The sequence below is a fragment of the Hippocampus comes genome, unplaced genomic scaffold (genome assembly GCF_001891065.2).
Source record: "Hippocampus comes isolate QL1 unplaced genomic scaffold, H_comes_QL1_v1.1 scaffold372, whole genome shotgun sequence".
Taxonomy (NCBI): domain Eukaryota; kingdom Metazoa; phylum Chordata; class Actinopteri; order Syngnathiformes; family Syngnathidae; genus Hippocampus; species Hippocampus comes.
In genome coordinates, this window is record NW_017805224.1 from 127,540 (window position 1) to 148,240 (window position 20,701).

The window sequence follows — 20,701 nt, forward strand, 5'->3', positions numbered from 1 at the left end:
ATAGAAATTCATTGGCGGAAAAAAACCCTATCAGGGTTAAAGTTCTCCCCAAAACACTGATAAACAATACATGGAAAATGAGCTGGAAAAGAAACGAGCCCCCTTTAAAAAAAAAAAAAAAAAATCAAAAAATATTGGAAAAAAAAAAAATCGGACACTATATTATTAATCAACAATGGCGGCACTGAAAGTCCCTAGAGTGAATGAGACTTTTTGCTGCAATGTTTTATTTTGCGCATCCGATCGACGACGTCCTTGATCGATCAACAGATAACATGACATACGATCACAGATTTTGCATACGATGCAAAGGATCTGCCGATCCAATCCAGCCGATCAGATCTGTGTTAAGTCAACTTTTTTTTTTTCCACCTAACATTCACCTAACATTTCAAATTGACAGCAGAGGCCTTTGTTTACATAACATGGATGGGTATGAACTACATTTAGCATGACCCATGTACGATTCACAGCAAGTCTTTATTTGGAGTTACAGCTTTGCCACAGTAACCATTCATACTGAAAACAATTTTAGCCTCTTGAATTGATCAATCAAGGGGGCACATGGCATTGCAACTACTAACCACAACGAATGTCTGTCTCACGTAGCCTTGGTGCATGAACTGACAAAGCCTGCTCAGATGAAAAACAAAACATCTTCGAAGACAACCACAACAGTCCAGTTGCCATCGATTCCGTGGATTGAGGATATCATGACCTGGGTGTGTGAGAATATTCCACAGGCACACAAGGATGAAACCCCCTTAAACCAGGTAAATGCAGGAAAACGAGTGAAAAACCTCCCTTTCCTCTCGTCCTTTCTGTGCTATTCACACACTTTATCGCTCCTCTGGTTGGGAGTTTCTCAACCATCTTGGCTGTTTCCAAAAGCGTCCGATTATGACGTTGCTATCAGGGTACGATGCAGGTTGCCTTCCGTAGAGCCAGGTAGCCTGTGACGACATCCGTTGGTAGGAGGCGAATGTAGGAGAACTCCTCCGTGGATGTGAAGCGAAGTTTGGTCTGCGGGTCTGTGTAATTTGCCTATGGAAACGTGCGAAATAATAATAAGTCATGGTTTTTAGGCTTAGCTCACTAAGCCATGAAGTTACTCACAGGGAGTCCTGAGATGTCGGAGTATTTTTTGGATGGTTTCAGAGAGGGAGGAGCATCAATGTTGTAGTCTGTAAATACGAAAGGTAAAGAATTGGAGAACTAAATTAATGGTCAATAGAGAAACACGTCTTTTTTAATCAGTTCAGTAATTGACTGAACTGATTTTAAAGTCTTGAGGCCAAAATAAGTGCATTGATCAACTTCAACTTGCAAAGGGGCTCTTGATTCAGTCTCTGATAGTTTGCTGTCAAACATCTCAGCTATATTAGTTGTTACATCTCATAAGATTGTTCTAGAAATAAAAAAGAATAAACACACTTTCCTCAGTATATTCTACATATCCAGTGAATCTTAAACTGCGGTACGCAAAGTAACATTAAATACACTTTGAATAAACATTGAAAAAAATTGTGGTCTGCGATGAATTGTTTGAATGTGATCAAATCAGGCTGTGATGAACCACGATGACTCCAAAGCATCCCCGTGTGCGATATACTGTACTGTAATGCTATTGTAACAAAATATATGTAGTATGAACTTACAGTTCTATCAATACCACTATATGTAGAAATAATTCCATAAAGAGTCCACAAGTGTATCTGTTAAATAAGAGAGATTCATTTACAGTTTGGTTCATCGAGCTTCCAGGGTAGAGTCCGTTCCAAAACCATAATTTGTTTGAGATTCTTCCAGGTTCTGTTCTTTTTGCCTGCTGCCGCTCCGCCGATCCCGGAGTGCTACCAAGATAGAGAGGAAACATGAACATTGTCAACTGAAGCCACAAAATCACACGGCTGGTGAACGACGACATGGCACTCGCTCACCATAAATGAGGGGTCTTTGAACGGAGGTGGCTTGGCAGTGCCTTCTGTGCTGGTGCTGACGCTTGTTAACGGTGAGCTGTCCACCAATCCAAACGCCTTCATGTCAGTGACAACTTCTGCTGCTGACATCTGATTGGAAGACAGAATATGCGATGAGAGTCTCAGGTGAAGGGAGGATCTGGGCATTTTATCTACAGTGATTGATTCAAATTTAATTGGCAGAACAATTCTAATATTTTTTTTTGTCGCTTTCGCAGTGTGTCCAGGTTAATTTATTAAGTATCGCGTTAACAAACACAACACATTTTGACTAAATTGTCAATTTTCCACGAGAAAGAACATGTTTTCTTTTTATCTGATAAGTTATCAAGAAATGTTCATACAGTATATCAAAGTTAATGACTCAAGTACTGCACTGTGTATTTGTATACTTTAAAAAATGAGAACGTAAACAACTTGACAGAACAGAAACTTTTTGGAGCATCCTAGACTTGGAAACTGGTTTGTTTCTACCTGATTCTGTGTGAGTTGTGTCATTATAAGAGGAGCTTTCTTTTTCTTGGTGCCACCGCCCGGCGGCTGAGCGGCAGACACCGCCGGACTCCCGGGACGTTTCTTCACCCGCAGAGCAGCAGGACCGGCGGCCAACGGATGGCTCTTGATCGTGATAGGGAGCTGAGATGCCATGTGTTGAGATACAGTCGGCTGAAATGCGGCGTTCTAACCCCGAGATGAGGATTAGCATTAGCATTAACTGCTAAACAGACGGACGGACATGCGTCACCCGGATGTTGATTATTTTAACTTCCGGCGTTGCGCATGTGGCACAGTCTAATTATGTAATTTATTAAATACTAGATTTAAGTAACCACACTCCAACGATAACAATAAATGTATACTATTTATTCAAGTCATATAAATAAAAAAAGTAGTTGAAGAGGTGTGTGGTGGTACAGTTAAAGTAGAATAGAATTTAATATAGGTCGAGTAAATCATCTGATCAATGTACTTAAATACAGAAGTGAAATATCTTCATTCAGTACTAAGAAATTGTAAGAACACATTGTCACTTACCGCAAGGCATGCTCATTTACTGCAGTGTTTGAAGTGCACGCAACCCTGTTACCATCAGCTTTTTAGCATGGTACAAACACAATTACAATGAAGTTGGTGCATTGTGTTAAAAATAAATAAAAACACAACACAATGATTTGCAAGTTTTGTTCAACCTGTATTTAATTGAAATGGATTACAAAGACAAGACATTTACTGTTCAAACTGTTAAACTTAATGCTTTTAGGAAATAATCATGAACTTAGAATTTTATGGCTGCAACACCTTCCAAAAAAGCTGGGATTAATTGTTGAGGCTTTGTAGGTGTAATTTTTTTCCATTTTAGCTTGATGTACAGCTTCAGCTATACAACAGCCCGGGGTCTCCATTCTCGTATTTTACGCTTCATAATGCACCACACATTTTCAATGGAAGGCAGGGGTGGACTATAGGCAGGCCAGTCTAGTAGCCACACTTTTTTACTACACACTGTTGTAACACGTGCAGAATGTGGTTTGGTATTGTTTTACTGAAATAAGCAGGGGCGTCCATGAAAATGATATTGCTTGGATGGCAGCATATGTTTCTCCAAAACCTTTATGTACCTTTCCACATTAATGGTTCCTTCAGAGATGTGTCAGTCACCCATGCCATTGGTACTAACACAGCCCCATCACAGATGCTGGCTTTTGAATATGCGTCCATAAAAGCCCAGATGGTTCTTTTCCTCTTTGTCTCGGAGGACACAACGTCCACAATTTCCAAAAACAATTTGAAATGTGGACTCATCAGACCACAGAACACTTTTCCACTTTGCATCAGTCCATCTTAGATGAGCTCAGGCCGAGAGAAGCCTGTTGCATTTCTGGGTGTTGTTGATAAATGGCTTTTGATTTGCGTAGCAGTTTTAAGTGAGCACATCTGCCTCAAAGTCAAGAGTTCTGTATTCGAATCAGTTCGGGCTCGTGTGCGTGTGAAGTTTGCATGGTCTCCTCTGGCTTCTCTCACCGGTTCTGCCACATTCCAAAATATGGGGTTCTTTGAGGTCACTGAATTGTTCACGTGCTTTGTCGTGTGTGTGCAGAGTTCAGTGTGTAACCTCTCTCCTGCCCAAAATCAGTTGCCTTGGCTCCACCCCACCCACAACCCCTAATGAAGATAAACACTATTGAAAATGCGTCAAAGAGCAGACATTTATCATTGGGTGCCAGTTTATATTTCCTATGTACTGCTGCCATCTACAGGAATCTACAACAGGATTCACACGCTCTATTTGTCAAAAATAGTAAATTCAATGTGGCTGATTCTGAAGGAATTCTTATGTATTTATTGTTAAATATTATCTAGCTTCCACCAAAGATAGAGCAGATTTCTAAATGACATTTACAGCTGAAATGTAATCGTTGCAATATGCACGACCATTGAACAAGGATGCAACTTTTGATGGCGCGTTTGACTGCACCCCGTGACTGCACCCTCAATGCTTAAATAATACAAGAGGGCAACTGGTGTCTTCTTGTAAACGTGCTGATAAGGCTTCTCTGCAATTTCCAACCCATTTAGCTCACATTTTCACTCATTTGTAAGTGTAAGCTGCAGGACATGGGTGCGGTACAGCAGGCTAGAGACATTTTCTTTGACCTGTAAAACATTAAACAAGACAAGTTGATCTCGCTTAAAGCAAACTTTGAAGATAAATTTAAACAAGCCATAGCTGTCATGGCAGCTGTGATGGATTGGATTTCCTCCAGTCATGTGCTGATTGGTTTGAGGAGGATACTACGCCTTAGAGCTATATGAGGGCCCTCTCTTGTCAATCTGACAGCGTTTCACACAAACGCCACCGATGGGCAAGCGCCTTTAGTATATCTGTAAAAGACTGCACTCGGGAAAGGACCTGTCAGAATTACGACTACGCAGTACGATGAACCACCACATTCACATTCAACACAGCATCCCTTAAGCAGCTGCAGAGTCCTTGATTAACTGGGGGCTACTGATGTCATTTGTGTGAGTGGGAATACCGAAGAACAAATCACAGTAACTTTGATTTTTAAGTTCCAAATTGCACGCGAATTGCCGATTGTTATGGCCATGTTGTCTTATTCATTCTTTAACGTGCTGCTGCCGTCAATTTGAATAATAAATGATATATAGTTGGGCACACTTGAAAAACAAATGTGAATGTAATACGGATGTTGTTTAACTTTGACACGATACTGCAGATCTGTGTTTTACAACAGAGAGGGCGAGAAACAAACCTGTCATGATTGACTTGATCCTTTTACGTTATGCATATAGACAGTACAATGCCAAAAGCCTACATAAAATAATCCCAGTAGGCAAAGAGCATTAGGTTAGGATCACTTCAAACAATCCCTTCCTTATTACTGCACCTAGACTACACTTGACAGTTTTAACTTGCTGGATGCCATTCTGAGCTACGTGTTTATCTTGTCCTTACGAAAGAAAAAAAGTCTTAGAAACGGAGTGGCATACAACTCATGCTGTTACAGATTCATTTCAAAGCACATTATGTAAAAGGTCTGTAGCTTTTTCATGCTCCAGTGACTCAGGAGGCAAACATCTAAGCTTGGGCCTAAAGCTACTTATTGATCTGTGTGCTGGCTGGTGCTGGATGTGTGTCAATGTTTATAATGGGAATGGATAGCTCACACGCATGTCTGCGCAAGTAGGCAGATAGCCTTCTATGAAATGTCAAGAGACTGTTTCAAATCTTTACCGCCCACCTCTATATAGGAGGCCTCTTTCTGGCACAGAATTGTCATTATATGATGTATGAACTGCAGCGTGAAATAGTCCTCGTTTAAAAAATGTGCTTTCTTGTTTTGAGAGCCTTCATCACAACATTAATTTTCAAACAGTAAAACAGTAGGCATAGTACAAATGTTAGGCATCATTTTGTTTGAATTTGTTGAATTACTCTAGGTTTAAGCCACGTAATTTTATCCTCATTGCTTTTTTCCCCCATTTGTATGTATTTGTTTTGTTGGCTTCTTGGATTTTGTCGCTGACTTTGACCTTTTTCCGTTAATTGTCAATGTTGTCATCTATAGCGTCAGGAATGGATACGGGGTACATTTCTGTCCACGCTCCACAAGTATCATAAGGTGCATAACACATAAAATTGTGTGCATAGTATTTTCATTGGGTTGCCATTTGTTTAATTAATTTTTACTGTTGTTTATTGTGGATGAATATGGCAACAAAAGGTTCATTATAATTTGTTGCAATGAATGCATTTACTGGATTGTGCTACGTTATTATTAGTTTATATATCAGCAGGTTCATTTCTTGCAGCTCTGGAAAATATCTTACTTATCCCATTACCTAAAACTGTAATACTAAATTGGAACAAAACATATGAAATTATCCTCACATAGAAAAAAATGTCAAGTTAGTATTTTGATTAAATTTGGGTCCTGGGACAGTGGGCCAGAAACAATTTTGGGGAAGATTGGTAAAGGAGGATGTCATACTCATCATTCATCAGTTTTCTTTGTTTTGTTTTTTTTTGGGGGGGGGGGGTTCAGATTGTACTCTACTATCACATGAGTGGCTCTCAGGCCTGTTAAAAAAAAAAAAAAAGCTCACCAGTGATGGGACATTGTGATTTCCTAGGAATGTTTGAAAATTGTACTACTGTAACACTAAAGTCATTTGAGAAAAAAAAAATGTTATTGCAGAAGTGTATATCAAACTAATAGGCCATCACATGAATCAACACCAAAGGAGTAGCTCTCACTGTCAAATCGGTTGGTGACCTCTATGCCAGAGAATTACAACCAGTAACGGCTTTTGGCCTTGTACTGTTTATACACACAACGTATAAGGATCAAATCAGTCATGAAAGGTTTGTTTCTCCCCCTCTCTGTTGTAAAACACAGTCCTAAAAAAACAATAGCATTTCTTATTTTGCATCATACTTCCCATACTTAATGTGACACTGGGGAACGCCCTGCAAATCAAGAGCAAGATTTATCCTTCTGAATTGGGGCGACAACTTGGCCTCCATTGAAGAAAATGACCCCAGTGCAGACATCTAGCTGCAGGAAACATTCTAAGCAGTCCCAAGTGCTGCTCTTGCACAGGTAATAAAGTGGGCTGACAAAAAGGCTGCGCCAGGAGTCGTGACGTTTGACACTCCCCAGCCTGGAGAACTGCTCACCATAAACACTACATCTTCTTTGTGATGGTGAAGCAGAGCCAGTTTTCCTCTAACAACTCTTTTACTGTGTTTTTCTTCTTGACAAAGCATTTTTTTAAAGCCTCAATAGCTGCCTGGTAAGCCTTCCAGCACAAGCTGAGGTGTTTTTATGAGGTTAGCAGCTTGTAGACTGTCATTCGCAAAGCAAAAATGTTGAAATCTGCTAAAATACCAGCTATGTTTAAAGGGGAAGTTTCCAGTGTTAAAAGTGCTTGCAAGATTCCAATGTAGCCTCGTGTCATTAATCACTCCCCCAAGTCACTGACCAAAGCCACGCTCTTCACTCACATGCACAAGCAGGATCCTAAAACATTGCAATTCATAAGTGCATGCTATCAAGAAACCGCATTACTCTCAGCTGTTAAAGACACTAATACAAAAAGAACAGCACATTTATTGTGGTGTCAGACTCAAAACCACTGTGTTAAAAAATTTCAATCTTTACAGAAATTTCAGATATTACATTTTTTTAAGTGTTGATCAAATGAGACTTTTTAAAAAGTTGATCTATTTTATTTGCCTTGAGATGTTTAAAAAAAACAAACCTGGAAGTAACTCACAATTTGTGGAAGGCAGCCCTATTGCTTTGAATTTCAACTGAAGGTCAATTTAACAGAAATGAATGCAAGAGCTCTTGATGGGAGGACTATATCATTTTGACGTTGGGCAGGTAAAATGCAACATATATGTCCATTAGTTCACATTATGACACCACATCATGGTGCCACATACAACCCTAAGATTAATTTGGGTTCATCGGGTACCTCAAAAAGAGGAAAGAAGGCATCATGAAAGGAAAGCAAATGTAGCAATATTGCAAAAATAGTGTTGAAGAAAGACGGCTGGGCAAGTTTCATGTGGGCGTCTTGTGTGTGTCTGTGTCCCAGAACGTTGTAAACATGCTGCACTTGGTGCTTCACTTAAGTCGAGATAGTCTGCAAATAGTCAGAAAAATTCATGTCTGGCTCTAAAGGGGTGTTTTTTTTTCTTCTTAAATCATTTTGATCCAAGCAAGAAACTTGATTAATACTGTCTTTTTTACACTTTGCCATAAAACTACTACGCATCATGGTCATACTGTGACAAATTTAAACATCCACATATAAAAATCAATGTAAACTAGATTTTTAAAAAAAATATCATGATTATTATTGTTATTCTAATTATTATTATCTCTCATGGGGACACTCTGGTGTATATTTATGTTGCCCAACACATAGACAATATTTTTTGTTATCAATTCCTTTTGAATTGTTTTAAATTAATGTACATTTTTAAGTTCTCATCTCGTTTATGCCACAATTTGCAACCATAAACTGAGATGATAATGCTTTTTGGGTTGAATTTATGGTAGGCTTTGGGTGTTACTTTCTCATCAAGTATGGAATACTTTAAACAAAATTAAACAAAGTTTGACTTGTTTTAAATTTAACTGGGTCTCAGAATTCTAAATTACCTGATTCTGAAAATAATGGATTTGTATGAAAAAAGTACCCAGCATAATGAATCATCCTTATCATCCTTTTCTGTAAAATTAAATGTTGTGTGATGTGTTTTTAAATGTGTTCCCTATATGGCAACACAGTATGACAAATGTGAATTAATAAGTGCATTGTACACCATTTCTAGTGACTTCTGATCTAAAATATAAATACATTTACGCAGTAGTCCAATACTTTTTGATATTTTGGACCACAAACATTTGATATGAAGTTTCCAGCACAGCTGTGATCACTTTCTACACTAAGAAAATTAACTACATAAAATCTTTTGATTTCCACGTTTCAATTTCCAAACATACCAGTTGTCTAATTTGACAATTTCCAAATAGCAGTTTTGTTAAGGTTTAATGGTAATCTCCCCCTCAGGATAAGATTGAATAAATGGAATTTGTGAAATAAGTTACATCTTAAAGCGCACAGATAACGTTTACGTTTCTTTTTTAATATGAACATGATTTGGGGGTTCAATTTGATTTCTTCCGGGTTGAGAGAACGAAGGGGGGGGATGAGCAACGATGCTGGATCCTGCGTTCGGTCCTCACATCATCACCAGCAGCAGCAGCCAAATCGTTCTTTCCTTCCCTCCCTCATAAGGAACCGGCCGAGGCAGCACGTCCGCCCCTCAGGCCGCCGAGAGGGACGGACCTCAGTCAGCCGTGGACTCCTCTCTCTCCCCTCACCCGCCCGTCTCCCCTCATGGATGTCCCACCTCGTTACGGCTCTAGACGACGGACGCCGCCCGTGTAGATGTGTGTGACGCCCCACGCCTTACGTTAAGCTTCTTTTTTTTTCATGCGGTAACCGGTTGGTGTTGGACGGCAGAGAGGAGGAGGAGCGCGCGCCCCCAGTCGTTAGCCGGAGAAGCTAACCGAGCTAGCTAACTTTAGCCGCGACACTTGGCACCCTTGTCGGGGAGTTTTGTGGCTTGCACGCTAACCTGGGGCGGGCTTGGGATGCCCCGTCACTTTTTTTAAATCAAGGTAAGCGAGCTGCATTCTTTTCACTTCCGCGACCTTGCCGCTGTTCTTGCCACATAATAAACCATGCGCCGGCGAACGTGATAGATGTTCGTTGTCGAGGACTGGCGCTTATGGCAGCGGGCTTCTTGTTGACAGAAGCACCGGAGTTAACGGAGGGAGGATGGCGACCACCCTTAAAACGCTAATTGTCACTTTCCGTGACTGTTACTCAGCCTTCAGTTGCCGTGACACGACCAGTGAGCTTTAACGAAAAAAAAAAACACGCAGACTTGTGATGGAACATTCATTCTGTCATATTGCACACCATTTTGCTGTACCGAGGACAGTTTTATCATTGCACCACAGCCTCTATTAATGAATATTTTTGTACTATAGATTTGGTCTGTATCACTATCTGTAAATTTGTTCTGAGGGTAGATGATTCAATCAGTTGATTACCCTCGTACTCAACTTAATTACATTCCACGTAACGGCCACTTGGTGATCTTTACACTGGTTTGCGTGAAGAGAGAATGCATTAACAATGTTGACATTGATAGTGATGGGAAAATGGATTCCTCATCATTGCCAATGAAAATGACAACCTGTCATGTTCCTTAAAGCAGTGGTTTCCAACCTTTCTTACCTCATGCACCCTGAACCTTTTTTTTTTGTCACAGTATGAATACCCATCACTCATACGTTTTGATTATTCTCTAAGAATAGGATTTAACACAACTAATTCTGAAAAGAAAATCATCATACTTTATAAAACGTTGTAAACTTTAATTCTTTAACTCTTAGGCATTGTTTTCTGGCAACATGGTGTTTGACTGGTTAGGACGTCCGCCCCACAGTGCACAGGTGCAGGGTTCATATTCGGCTCTGGCTGAGCAGCGATGTTGCGATGTCGTTTCTCCATCCCTCTCCAATCGCCAGGCATAACCAATCAAAACAAGAATAACTGAATGTTTACGTCAACGTAATGGTTACATTGAGCCTTAAATCGGTTAGTCATCTCTAGAGTCAAACGCTCAGCTGCTACGTTCGTAGCAACAGAGCTAACCCAATGTGAAGGACACCAGCTTTTGCTGCGTGAATGTACCTTAGTAAAACCTCACTCCTCGGAGCCTCGAAAGCTGCTGACTTAGAGGCCCGTGCTCCCAAGCTGGTGATGCCATGACGGTACGGCTTCATTAGCCCGAGGAGCTGGGGCTGGGACGGCGGAGTCATCACCAGCCTTAAAAAAATAGCGATCCCTCACATCAAAATAACATGAGTAAAAAGTGTAGGGTTAGATGACACGATTGACGTTCTTCTGTAATTCTACTTATGTCATCATATGATCACACAGCACGACATTGGCACTGGAAGGAGTCAGAGGTACCTCACGTACAGTGCTGCAGCACTGGGGTGAGATTGCTTGCTTCCAAATGTGAATATGCATCTTAGATGAACATAATTTTACTGTTACAAAGTACTGTAGTTTGAAATTATATCAGAGAGGTGCAATGTGCAATCAAGGTCATATAGTATAAATGCATCAAAAATTAATTTGAGTAATTTCTCCAAGACTGTTAACAGAACCGTTAAGAGTGGAGCTTATCAATACTACAGTTTTTAAAAATTCAGCCCCGGGGCCAGTTTGGTAGCAGTGCTCGGTACTCATCCTTAGGTACGCAGACCCTTGGTTGGGGAAACTGCCTTAAAGCAATGATGCTCAGCCACTGTGCTTTAGCACATCAGTGTGCTGTAAAATATCTTTTGGTGTGCCGCATGATCCAGTACTACATAGTTGTTCCTAAAATTATTTATTTCCTATAAATAATGCACAGTAAAAGCGACAGTGACAGGAAGAACAGTTTCTGGGCTAGTAAACAGTCTTCTATAGTTACAGTATCTCACATAAGTGAGTACACCTCCCCCCCACAGTTTCATTGGACAGCACAGAAGATTTTGTTAATCGTAAAGTCATCATTGCGGAGTTTAAAAACCTCCAATTATCTCACCACACAGCAATTAATATCTAATCTGCTGGCAACAAAAGTGACAACACCCCTCTGTAAAAATGTTGCTTGGTGTGATCTGACTTGTTGATAGGGGGCAGTTATTGGTGTTATTACTATCAAAGGTGGAGGAGGTTGAGTTATTTTTTTTTTTTTAACATTCCCTGAATCCATGATGTTGTCATGAAGGATTGGAAGAGGGATCCCGCGCCACCGTGTGAGGCTCGGCTCACCTCCATGGGCAGTGCTGGAAAATAATTTTGCCCACAAATAATATTAACACAAATTTTGGCATTTTCTCAAAGGGCTGTTCTCACTTTTGTTGCCATTGGTTTGGACATTAGTGGCTGTATGTTGAATTATTTTGTGGAACCAGCAAATTCACAGTTATACAAGCTGTACACTGACTACCTAACATTGTAGTAAAGTGACATTTTTTCAGTGTGGTGCCATTAAAAAAAATATGATAGAATGCTACTTGCTTTTGTGAGGGTTTACAAGTGCTGTAATTAACCTGCGTATCCTCTTTTTGACATTTTTGTTTGGTGCTCTGCCATGAGATATTTTTCATGTAAAATATGCGCCTTGACTCGATAAAGGCTGGGGTAAACTCAATGGTTGTCTGTGTACACGTAGCTACAAATATGATTGTATGTTTTTTTTTTTACCAGCGTTCAGTCTGTTTTTCAGCGCGCTAGAAACTAGTGTGACGGCATGACTACCCGATATGAGGAGGAAATGATTCATGTTCCTCATTTCAAGGCCGTGGACTCGACATGATGCGTTTCCTGTGCTGTGTGTGTGTTGAGAGTGTGTTCGGGCTTCAGCACATTAGCATGCTTGTTTGGGCTTTTTAGTTTAATAAATCAGTCGTTTCGAACCAATGTGCCACGAGAGATCATTGGGATGCTGGGAGAGATGATCCAATTTCACTTCATTTGTTGATTACAAATAGATCTTGAAATGAGTGAAAATATTTATTCTTTTTTTTTCCCCCTCCTGAATGGCAGGTGTATTTCTAGGCCAGTCCTGGGCATCACTTTCCTCTCAACCTGTCAATCGGTGGAACGAAAAGTGAACAATGTCTACATGTAAATCTGAGCAAACTTTTGTCATCCACGGCAATTTTGTTACATCTAATGTGGCTCTGAGCTCGTCAGGAACAATAGTTCCATTCTGGTGCATGTCTCCGGAGGGAGGCAGCAGCATTCTCGGCACTCCGTGTGCTAGCGAGCCTTGCTTTGGGATTGGGTTTCCACAGCCACCTGCAGCTAGCAGCACAGGAATGCCATTGTTCCAAACTTTGGGACTATAGCGGGATCAGAGCTACTTGCGCGCGCGCGCACACACACACACACACACACACACACACACACACACACACACACACACACACACACAGATTCAAGAACACACACTTTTTTGCTACTGTTCATAAGCTTCAGCCTAGTTGGGGCTAAATAAAAGAAGCAACAAGTGGCTGGAAATCAAACTAAGCTGTTTGTTGCTAAATTTGAGTGTTTCCATTCATCACAAACTGAAAGTCAAAAACAATCCTTTTTTTATTGATAAAGTTTATGAAATTGTTATGCTGTCAGAGAGATCAACAGATTTCTTCATGTCTTGTACACTGGGGACTTGAACTGATTTCTCGACACTCTGTCAAGTGAGCCACCTATTAATCAGTCTTGGAAAGCGACAGCAGATCATTAAATGATGAAAATATAATTCCTGCCAATTTTTTTAGCGGGCCACTTCACTCGGTTAATGTTGATTGATATACTGTGTTCATCGCCTTGTTTGTCACATCATGAATCTGTGTTTGGCGCTGTTGATAGGTGGGAGTAGGGCTGAACGATTGATCGTAATCGCTATTTCAGACAAGGCGATCACGTGATAGCCAATCGGGCTGCACTTGTGTTAATTTTATCAACGATTTTAACATTTAGTGTCAATTTTAGTCTTGCATGTTAGTTTTTATTTCTATAGTTGTAGTCAACAAAAACTCAACATTTTCTGTGACTAGTGAGTTCAACTGATATATTCAATAAATATATATTTTTTCCATTTAAAATAATTCTTTCTTTTTTTCCATATACCTCGACTAGTTCTGAGATCAAACTGATTTTTATTTTAGGTAGTGAGGGTGGGGGGGGGGATTTGTTTCTTTATGCAGCCGCGTAATCGTACTTGTCTTGACGCTCAGTCCAGGGGCCGTTATCTCTTTCACGTTGCAGTTTGGCACCTGGAAAATCTCGGTTATATGATAAGAAATCCATAAAGCTTTGGTTTGAACAACTCCAAATGTCATCGATTGATTGCTAATTAATCATAGTCATTTATTTTTTTTTTCTTTTACAGGTGACATTCTGAAGTTGTTATATGACAGAGGAAATCTTAATTCTACGATATGCGCAAATCACATTTCAGTTTACCAAATAAACGGTTTGAAGCCCAAAGGATCACTACATTAAATTTCATAGATCAAAGAAAAAAAAAAACACCACCACGGTGGGTTGTATCGGCAGTACTCATTCATGGGAGCTATGGTAGGCCAAATTCGATTCCCTCTCTCATGAGGATGCTTCTCCACTTTTCATAGTGGGTGAACAATGTGCCAGTGCAGAAGGAGGCGAAAAGTGCTGGAGACCTTGTCACAACCTTGTTTGACTGATTAAAGAGCAACATTAATCACTTTTTATGTGTTTGTTTAGATGATTGGAAAGTGTGTGCCTGGAGCAAGCTTAAACAGATGATGTGATTACATTGTCAGTGGAAAATTTGTTGGCTCAGGATTTCCCCATTTGTCACTTTGGAATTAAAAAGGGGAAGTATGACTTCACTCCACCGTTGTAACTTTTCTACATAATTCTCTTGCAATATGGGAACTATGTGATACACATTAAATGAACAAAGTAGTATACCTGTCGTGAAAGTAATTGAATCCCTTGCCATTAACCCCCCCACATTTTTATGACCGGTACTTTGCGCAGTTCAGCAGATAGTGAACATTTCTTCCCCAAAAATTGTTGAGTGCGCTTGATACCATCTGTTTATTAGTCACTCCTGTAAAATATTTACTTATATGTGGAAAGATCAATAGTGTTGCAGTCGACTCTGGTGTAATATATTCAGCATTCGGGGCCCCCCGCCCCCAATACAACAGTCGTACGGCAAAGATGGAGGAAAGTCTGCTGAAGCAGTTATGGTAGGCAAAGGCCTAATGCTGGGTCGGAACAGGAAATATCGTGTCACCCCATGTGTCTCGCGTGATTTTGTTCACAGGGTACCTGCACTGGAGGTGCTTTGAGTGCAGAAGAGGAAGGGCACCTCTTCCGACAGAAGGGGGGAAAAAAAAAGTTTGAACATTGATTGCTCATCAATCTGGTGACCGGTGCTTGTGTTAACGCTTTGGCTGCTAAATGCTAAAGGTTTGCGTTGTGGGAACCATCGTATCAGATGTTCATGCAATTACAGCCATTAGTTATTTATTTATTTGATCAAAAAAAGGAAAACAAGTTGGGAATGCATTTCATGATATGGAATGGCAAAGGCTAGTCATTAATTGCAGCACAACATCTTAACTTGTCCTTGATAGTGGAACAATGACAAAGAAAAAAAAACGGACTTTGGGATAGGGTTCATTGTTGGGCCGCTGAGGTAAGGCGGTTCAGTCATAAAATGTTTGGAACTGCTGGTTTTTTTTTTTGTTTTTTTTAAGTGAACTGTGAGAACTGCATTTGATCCATGGGATGGCTTTGATGCTCTTGTAATTATGTGCTAAAAAGAAGCAAACCCTTCATTAAGATTACTAATTGGCATTATATTAGTGTTGCGCGGCACGCGTACCGTTTGTACCAGTGTGTACTTTATGAAAAGTAACAAAAAAACAGGTTATTTGTGGTCTGTATTCTTGGCGTGAGAGTGGCTGCTGCAGGCTCTTTAGCTCGATCAGATAGTGGAACCATAAGGGCTGATCGTCTGATGAAGAGAAAAAAAACACGAGGAGGAGACGGGGCGAAAGATCGCTATCAACTCCATTTAGTGTTTGTTTTTGCTTTCCCCTTCCAATTTGGTCAGTGTGTGTTGTCGTGCGCGTTTAGGTTTGTAGCATCATTTGTACAGTATATTTGTTTGCACTTGTGTGTGTGTGTGTGTGTGTGTGTGTGTGTGTGTGTGTGTGTGTGTGTGTCCGTGTCCTCTGATTTTCCTCTGAGTCACGTAAGGGCTTGAGTTGCGTAGAAGTGGGTCAGCCAGTGTCACCAGGGAGCATTTCCAGCTCCCTCTTTTTGGCTGAAGCTCACTAAAGGCCAATATCAACATTTACATCCGAGTTATTTGTGCACACAGGCTGCTCACCACAATATGGTGTTTTGTATATGTGTGTACAGTTGGTGCGTGTGTCCTGTGATGCACTGGTTTTCCTTTTTTTTTTTTTCCTCATTCCGTGACTGTGTCTCTGGTTACTTAATTGTTCTTTGAGACCTCACAGGAGGTGTTACGGGAATCGCCATTGTCCAAAACCATAGACGGTCAAGGTAAGGCTTGCGCAATGATAAGGAAATAGATTTCTGTTCAATTATGTTTTTTTTTTTTTTTTGGGTTCATCGAGTAGCAGACTTTCAAATCCGTTTCTGTCTCATTTTGCCAACATTCACCTTACTTTTTTTTTTCTTTGTTCTTAAATTGTAAGAACTGCACCCTTTTTGCGCCACTGACCAGTTCCACGTAAAGACATATTTTGATGAACTACCGGTAACTTGTTGTTTCCAGTCTGGCCAGCGTCCAAGTGGCCAAATGCCCTTCGCACGCTGCTGTGATGGCGTGACAGGCTGGCAATATAACAAAGACAAAGGCATTGATCCACTGCCTAGCTGCGCATTATTGACAAACTGATTAACAGTTGAATTTAATGCTCATTAGCCAGCTAAATATTCCACTACACGCGCAAACAATTCCGGTTCTCCTATTTGAAGGCAGCACACTTTTCAAGAAATCACGGATTCATGCACAGCCCAATTGTTTGGGCATTTCATGTGCGAATCGTTTGCTCCAAGATGTCATCAGATGAGCGACACGTTGATTTTTTTTTTTTCTCCTCATGACTTCATTCAGAGGACTACGCATTACAGAGTATGACGCTGCAGGCAGCACATGGAACATTTGAAGAGTGGGAACTAATACGGACAACAGCTGCCTCGCGAGGTCACACCCAATAACCCTTTCCAGTCACATCCAGTTTCCTGCTTCGTGGACCGTTCAAGCGCATCTGTATGTTGCTCACAGCATCTGTTTCATTCCTGAGATAGCACAGTAAAATGGCGCAGGGTTCCCACGGGTCCTTAAAGTTAATAAAAATCCATAAAAAAAGAAATTGTAAAATTATGTTCTTAACTGTCCTTAATTTTCAGGGAAAGCTTCTAAAATCACTAAAAATCCTTAAAAATTAACCCGTGGTGTTCATTTCAGTTGTGTATGTCATTTTCCCCACCCTTCCAATGAATAGTTTTGTCGGAAAATGCGCCTGGGCGGCCTTCCCCTCAAACCCCGCTGCCGGGCTACCTGCCTTCCTGGTTCCCGCTCTGCTTTTCCCGCCGTCTTTGATCAGTTCCGATGATGATCACGTGATCACTTCGGGTCATTTCAGAATGTCAAATAAAGGGTTAGCTTATTCCCCCTAAAAATAAACGTGCCCTTCCTTTGGCAGCAATGATTTGAACACCAGCTCAGTGATATGTGGCTTTCTGTTCAGTGAATCCCCTGTTGAATTAAGAAAAAGTCCTTAAAAATGGCTAAATTAGCCCTCAAAAGTCCTTAAAAGGACCATAAATAAAACGCAAGTGGAAGAGTGGAAACCCTGTGGCAGTTTCCATCAGCACCCTTTTAACCCACCGTCATAGTCCAGTATGTAGAATAGATCCACTTTCTGCTGACTCTGGGAGAAACTGCTGTGTGATGCATACTTTCACACAGATGTCTCCGTTTACCTTGAACGGTTGTGTGCCCTTTGAAATAGCTCACATTGGCACAGGTCGTGATTTATTTCTTTGACACGCCCATTTCCAACCACTTTTTGTCTAACCCGCCCACAGGCACGGCAGGAATTGTGGTTTGACTGAATGTAATAACTTGAAACTGTATTATTATCATGGTGTTAAGGCCAAGAAAATTACATATTGGATATGCGCAAGAAAATCCCATGCGCCATATATTTCTACTCACTTATTTTATCTCTGAATTCAATCCATATTAAGTTTTATTTATAATATTTTAATACGATTTAAATTAGATCAAAAAGAAAATTGATTTGTACTTTGTCAAATTAAGCTCTGTAATTGATTTTAATTCATCCTCACCGTTACTTTGTGGTTTTTGCTACAAATTTGGTGTTGACGCTGCTTTATTTAAGCCTCTGCAGTCTTTATTTCCTCTGATTTGCATCTATTGATCTTGGGCACAATTTAGGAAACAGAGTGTCTTCCAACCAAAGCTCTCACATAAATCTCAGAATTTATTGCAGCTTGCCTCAGGATAATGCTTTATGGCCTCACCCTGTTACAACACTGGAAATAACCAGACTTGTCCGCAATGTACAAGTGTGGCTCCAGCATGCCCCACTACCCTTGTGAGGATAAGCTGATCAGAAAATGGATGGATGGATTGATGGATAGATCTCTCGCAACTGCAAAACTCCTTGCCGATGTTGTTTTCATGCATTTAAGGAGGGAAATATGGATGTGGCCGATGCAGATTGCAAATCGCGAGCACGATCCCATCAATTAATAACAAAATTGTTTAAAGAAAAACATTGACCAGAGCATGAATGTGGATTTGATTTTATATATGCACCGGGCTTTGATTGATTGAGTTACGGGACAGCTGCAGTGTGCTTTCGAGCCAACGTTAACTGTTTAGGGGCAGAGCTCCAGTTTGTCAAGCCAGGGCCAAGGTCAAGGGCAGTGGCAGGAGTGCCGCCCGGGGCTGTATTGAAACTCACTTGTCGGGAGCAGTAGGAGTTCTTCTTTCAGTGTGGCAACACTTAACAAACACAGAGGCACTCTGCTGCTTATCTGCACAGAAGCTAAATCTCAAAAAGCCCAGAGAGGATTTATTGAGATTTGGCTCTCAACTCTCACTTTCAACCTGAAAAACAATCCCGGTCGTAGCTGGTTGACGGCTTTGAAACAGTCTGCCCACTTTCACCTTTGTGCCGTCTTGTCCAAATTTTATCACAGGCTTTCACTCACTTTCCACAGTTGAACTAAATGGAAAACAAAAAAGGTGCATTCATCGATCCACTGTCATTCAAAAGAGAGGTAATCCGAGCTGAGTTTATTATTGGAAACACACTGTTTTTGTGTCTGCACTTTTTATGAGACATTTCCAATACTTTCATAAATCATAGCAGAATGCCCGCTGGAATAGATCGTGGTCGCCTTCAAAGCTACCTACCTTGCTGCTTTTTCAGCATTTTTTGTGAAATAATTTCACAGGAAAAAAACCCTATCTAAATGTGCGACCTCATGCAGCTAAAACACTTTTTAATTTGCTGCGCAAGGAGCAAGTATATCCCCTTTGTTTACCTCTCCCAGGGTGATTCTAATTAGGCTTTGTAAACCCAAACAAATACTTTCCATTGTATAACCACTGTCCTCCAAGGTGCACTTGTGAGGCTGTTTAGATCCTCGTGTGTCTTTTTGTATCTTTAATCGGTTCCATTTGCCCTTGCTTTAAACAGTAGATGTCAGCAGGATTCTCACATAAAGGAAAGCAAGACGGGGAGTGGATGAGAGCAGAGGAAAGCCTCCCCCGCTGTGGCAGCTGTGTGCTTTTAAGCCACGCTCTCCTTGTCCAAAATTCAACTCTCCCTGTTGGGCCCACATGGGCTTGTATTCATCTGTGGCTCTTATCTGCAAACAGGCAGCTTCCCCGAGTGTGAGACGAAGGACTCTTGCTTGAGTGGGCCGGTTGTGGTCCAGTCACACTGATAGCCGTATCAACTGTTACTCGAAGCTGATGGCTTACTGAACAGCAGTGGCATTGTTTTTTTTTTTTTTGTGTGTGTGTGTGTGTGTGTGTGTGTGTGTGTGTGTGTGTGTGTGTGTGTGTGTGTGTACTGAGTCATCAAACCCTGCAAAGTTTCAAATGCGGTCATTGCTTTGTTATAGCAGTCACCACCGCGTTTCCTCTAGTAGTGGTTCTCAACTTTGTTGGTGGTACTGAACCCTTCAAGTTTCATACTTGTATTCACCGAAACCCTTCAAAATTGAAAAAAGAAACTTGTTGCCTAATTTAAAACAGAGGTCCACATTTTATCAGTGCACAAAATGATCTAGTGACACAAAATTATTGTGTTCATAGAACAAAAATAGATGGTGTGCCACTCCTGTGCTGAACTTTAAGGGAATGAGAAGAGTTGCTTCCATTGGCCGGGAAGTCGGCTGTGTTCACTCCCACGGTGGCGCAAATGCCCCTTTCTGACTGAGGCCATCTACAATATTTACTACAATAAAGAAAACTTCACCTATCCACACAGTGACACTGCGCTTTGCGCTAGTCTTGCGCTGGACATAAAAATGGGGCTTACAGTTTTTGTATTGACTTCTGCTGAACCCCTAAGGACTAAAGTTGTGAATACTTTACATGTGCAGTAAGCCACATTTCATCAGGAACTCCTAAAATGAAATGTTGCATGGTACAAAAATGGTTGCCATTTGTAGAAAGTCATGCCACTGCTTCATAGTGGGACTCATGTGCTTTCATTGAATTAGTATGAGTTTGGTTATTGGTGATTTAGAAGCCATATTGTTAAGTTTAACAGTGGTCATGTGGTGTGTGTGTCGGGGTGATATTGACCTCATGACTGAACTGCTTGAATGGAATATTGAAGATGTGCTGCTATGAAAGGGAACTTGCATGCGTATATTTATGGACTGTATTTGGTCTGTGATTGATTCTGCATTTTGCAACTGCTAATAGCCTATTGAGTGTCAGATTTTTTTGTTCAAGTACA

General features: G+C 40.8%; 2 protein-coding genes across 3 annotated transcripts in view; one reads left to right on the forward strand and one right to left on the reverse strand.

The window, feature by feature from the left end:
* Positions 1–210: 210 nt before the first annotated feature.
* ino80c (INO80 complex subunit C) lies at positions 211–2,749 on the reverse strand. Its single transcript, XM_019869261.1, has 5 exons — positions 2,454–2,749; positions 1,941–2,069; positions 1,742–1,853; positions 1,117–1,184; positions 211–1,044 (listed from the first exon to the last, which is right to left on the reverse strand). Exons 1-5 carry the CDS (start codon positions 2,625–2,627, stop codon positions 913–915), a joined length of 615 nt encoding a protein of 204 aa, XP_019724820.1. The 5' UTR covers positions 2,628–2,749; the 3' UTR covers positions 211–912.
* Positions 2,750–9,231: 6,482 nt separating this feature from the next.
* Positions 9,232–20,701, forward strand: part of galnt1 (UDP-N-acetyl-alpha-D-galactosamine:polypeptide N-acetylgalactosaminyltransferase 1) — a 37,335-nt gene continuing 25,865 nt past the window's right edge. For both annotated transcript variants that reach the window (XM_019869254.1, XM_019869252.1), the window contains exon 1: positions 9,232–9,703. The gene's annotated coding sequence lies outside the window, so the exon portion shown is untranslated. The remainder of the gene's footprint in view (positions 9,704–20,701) is intronic.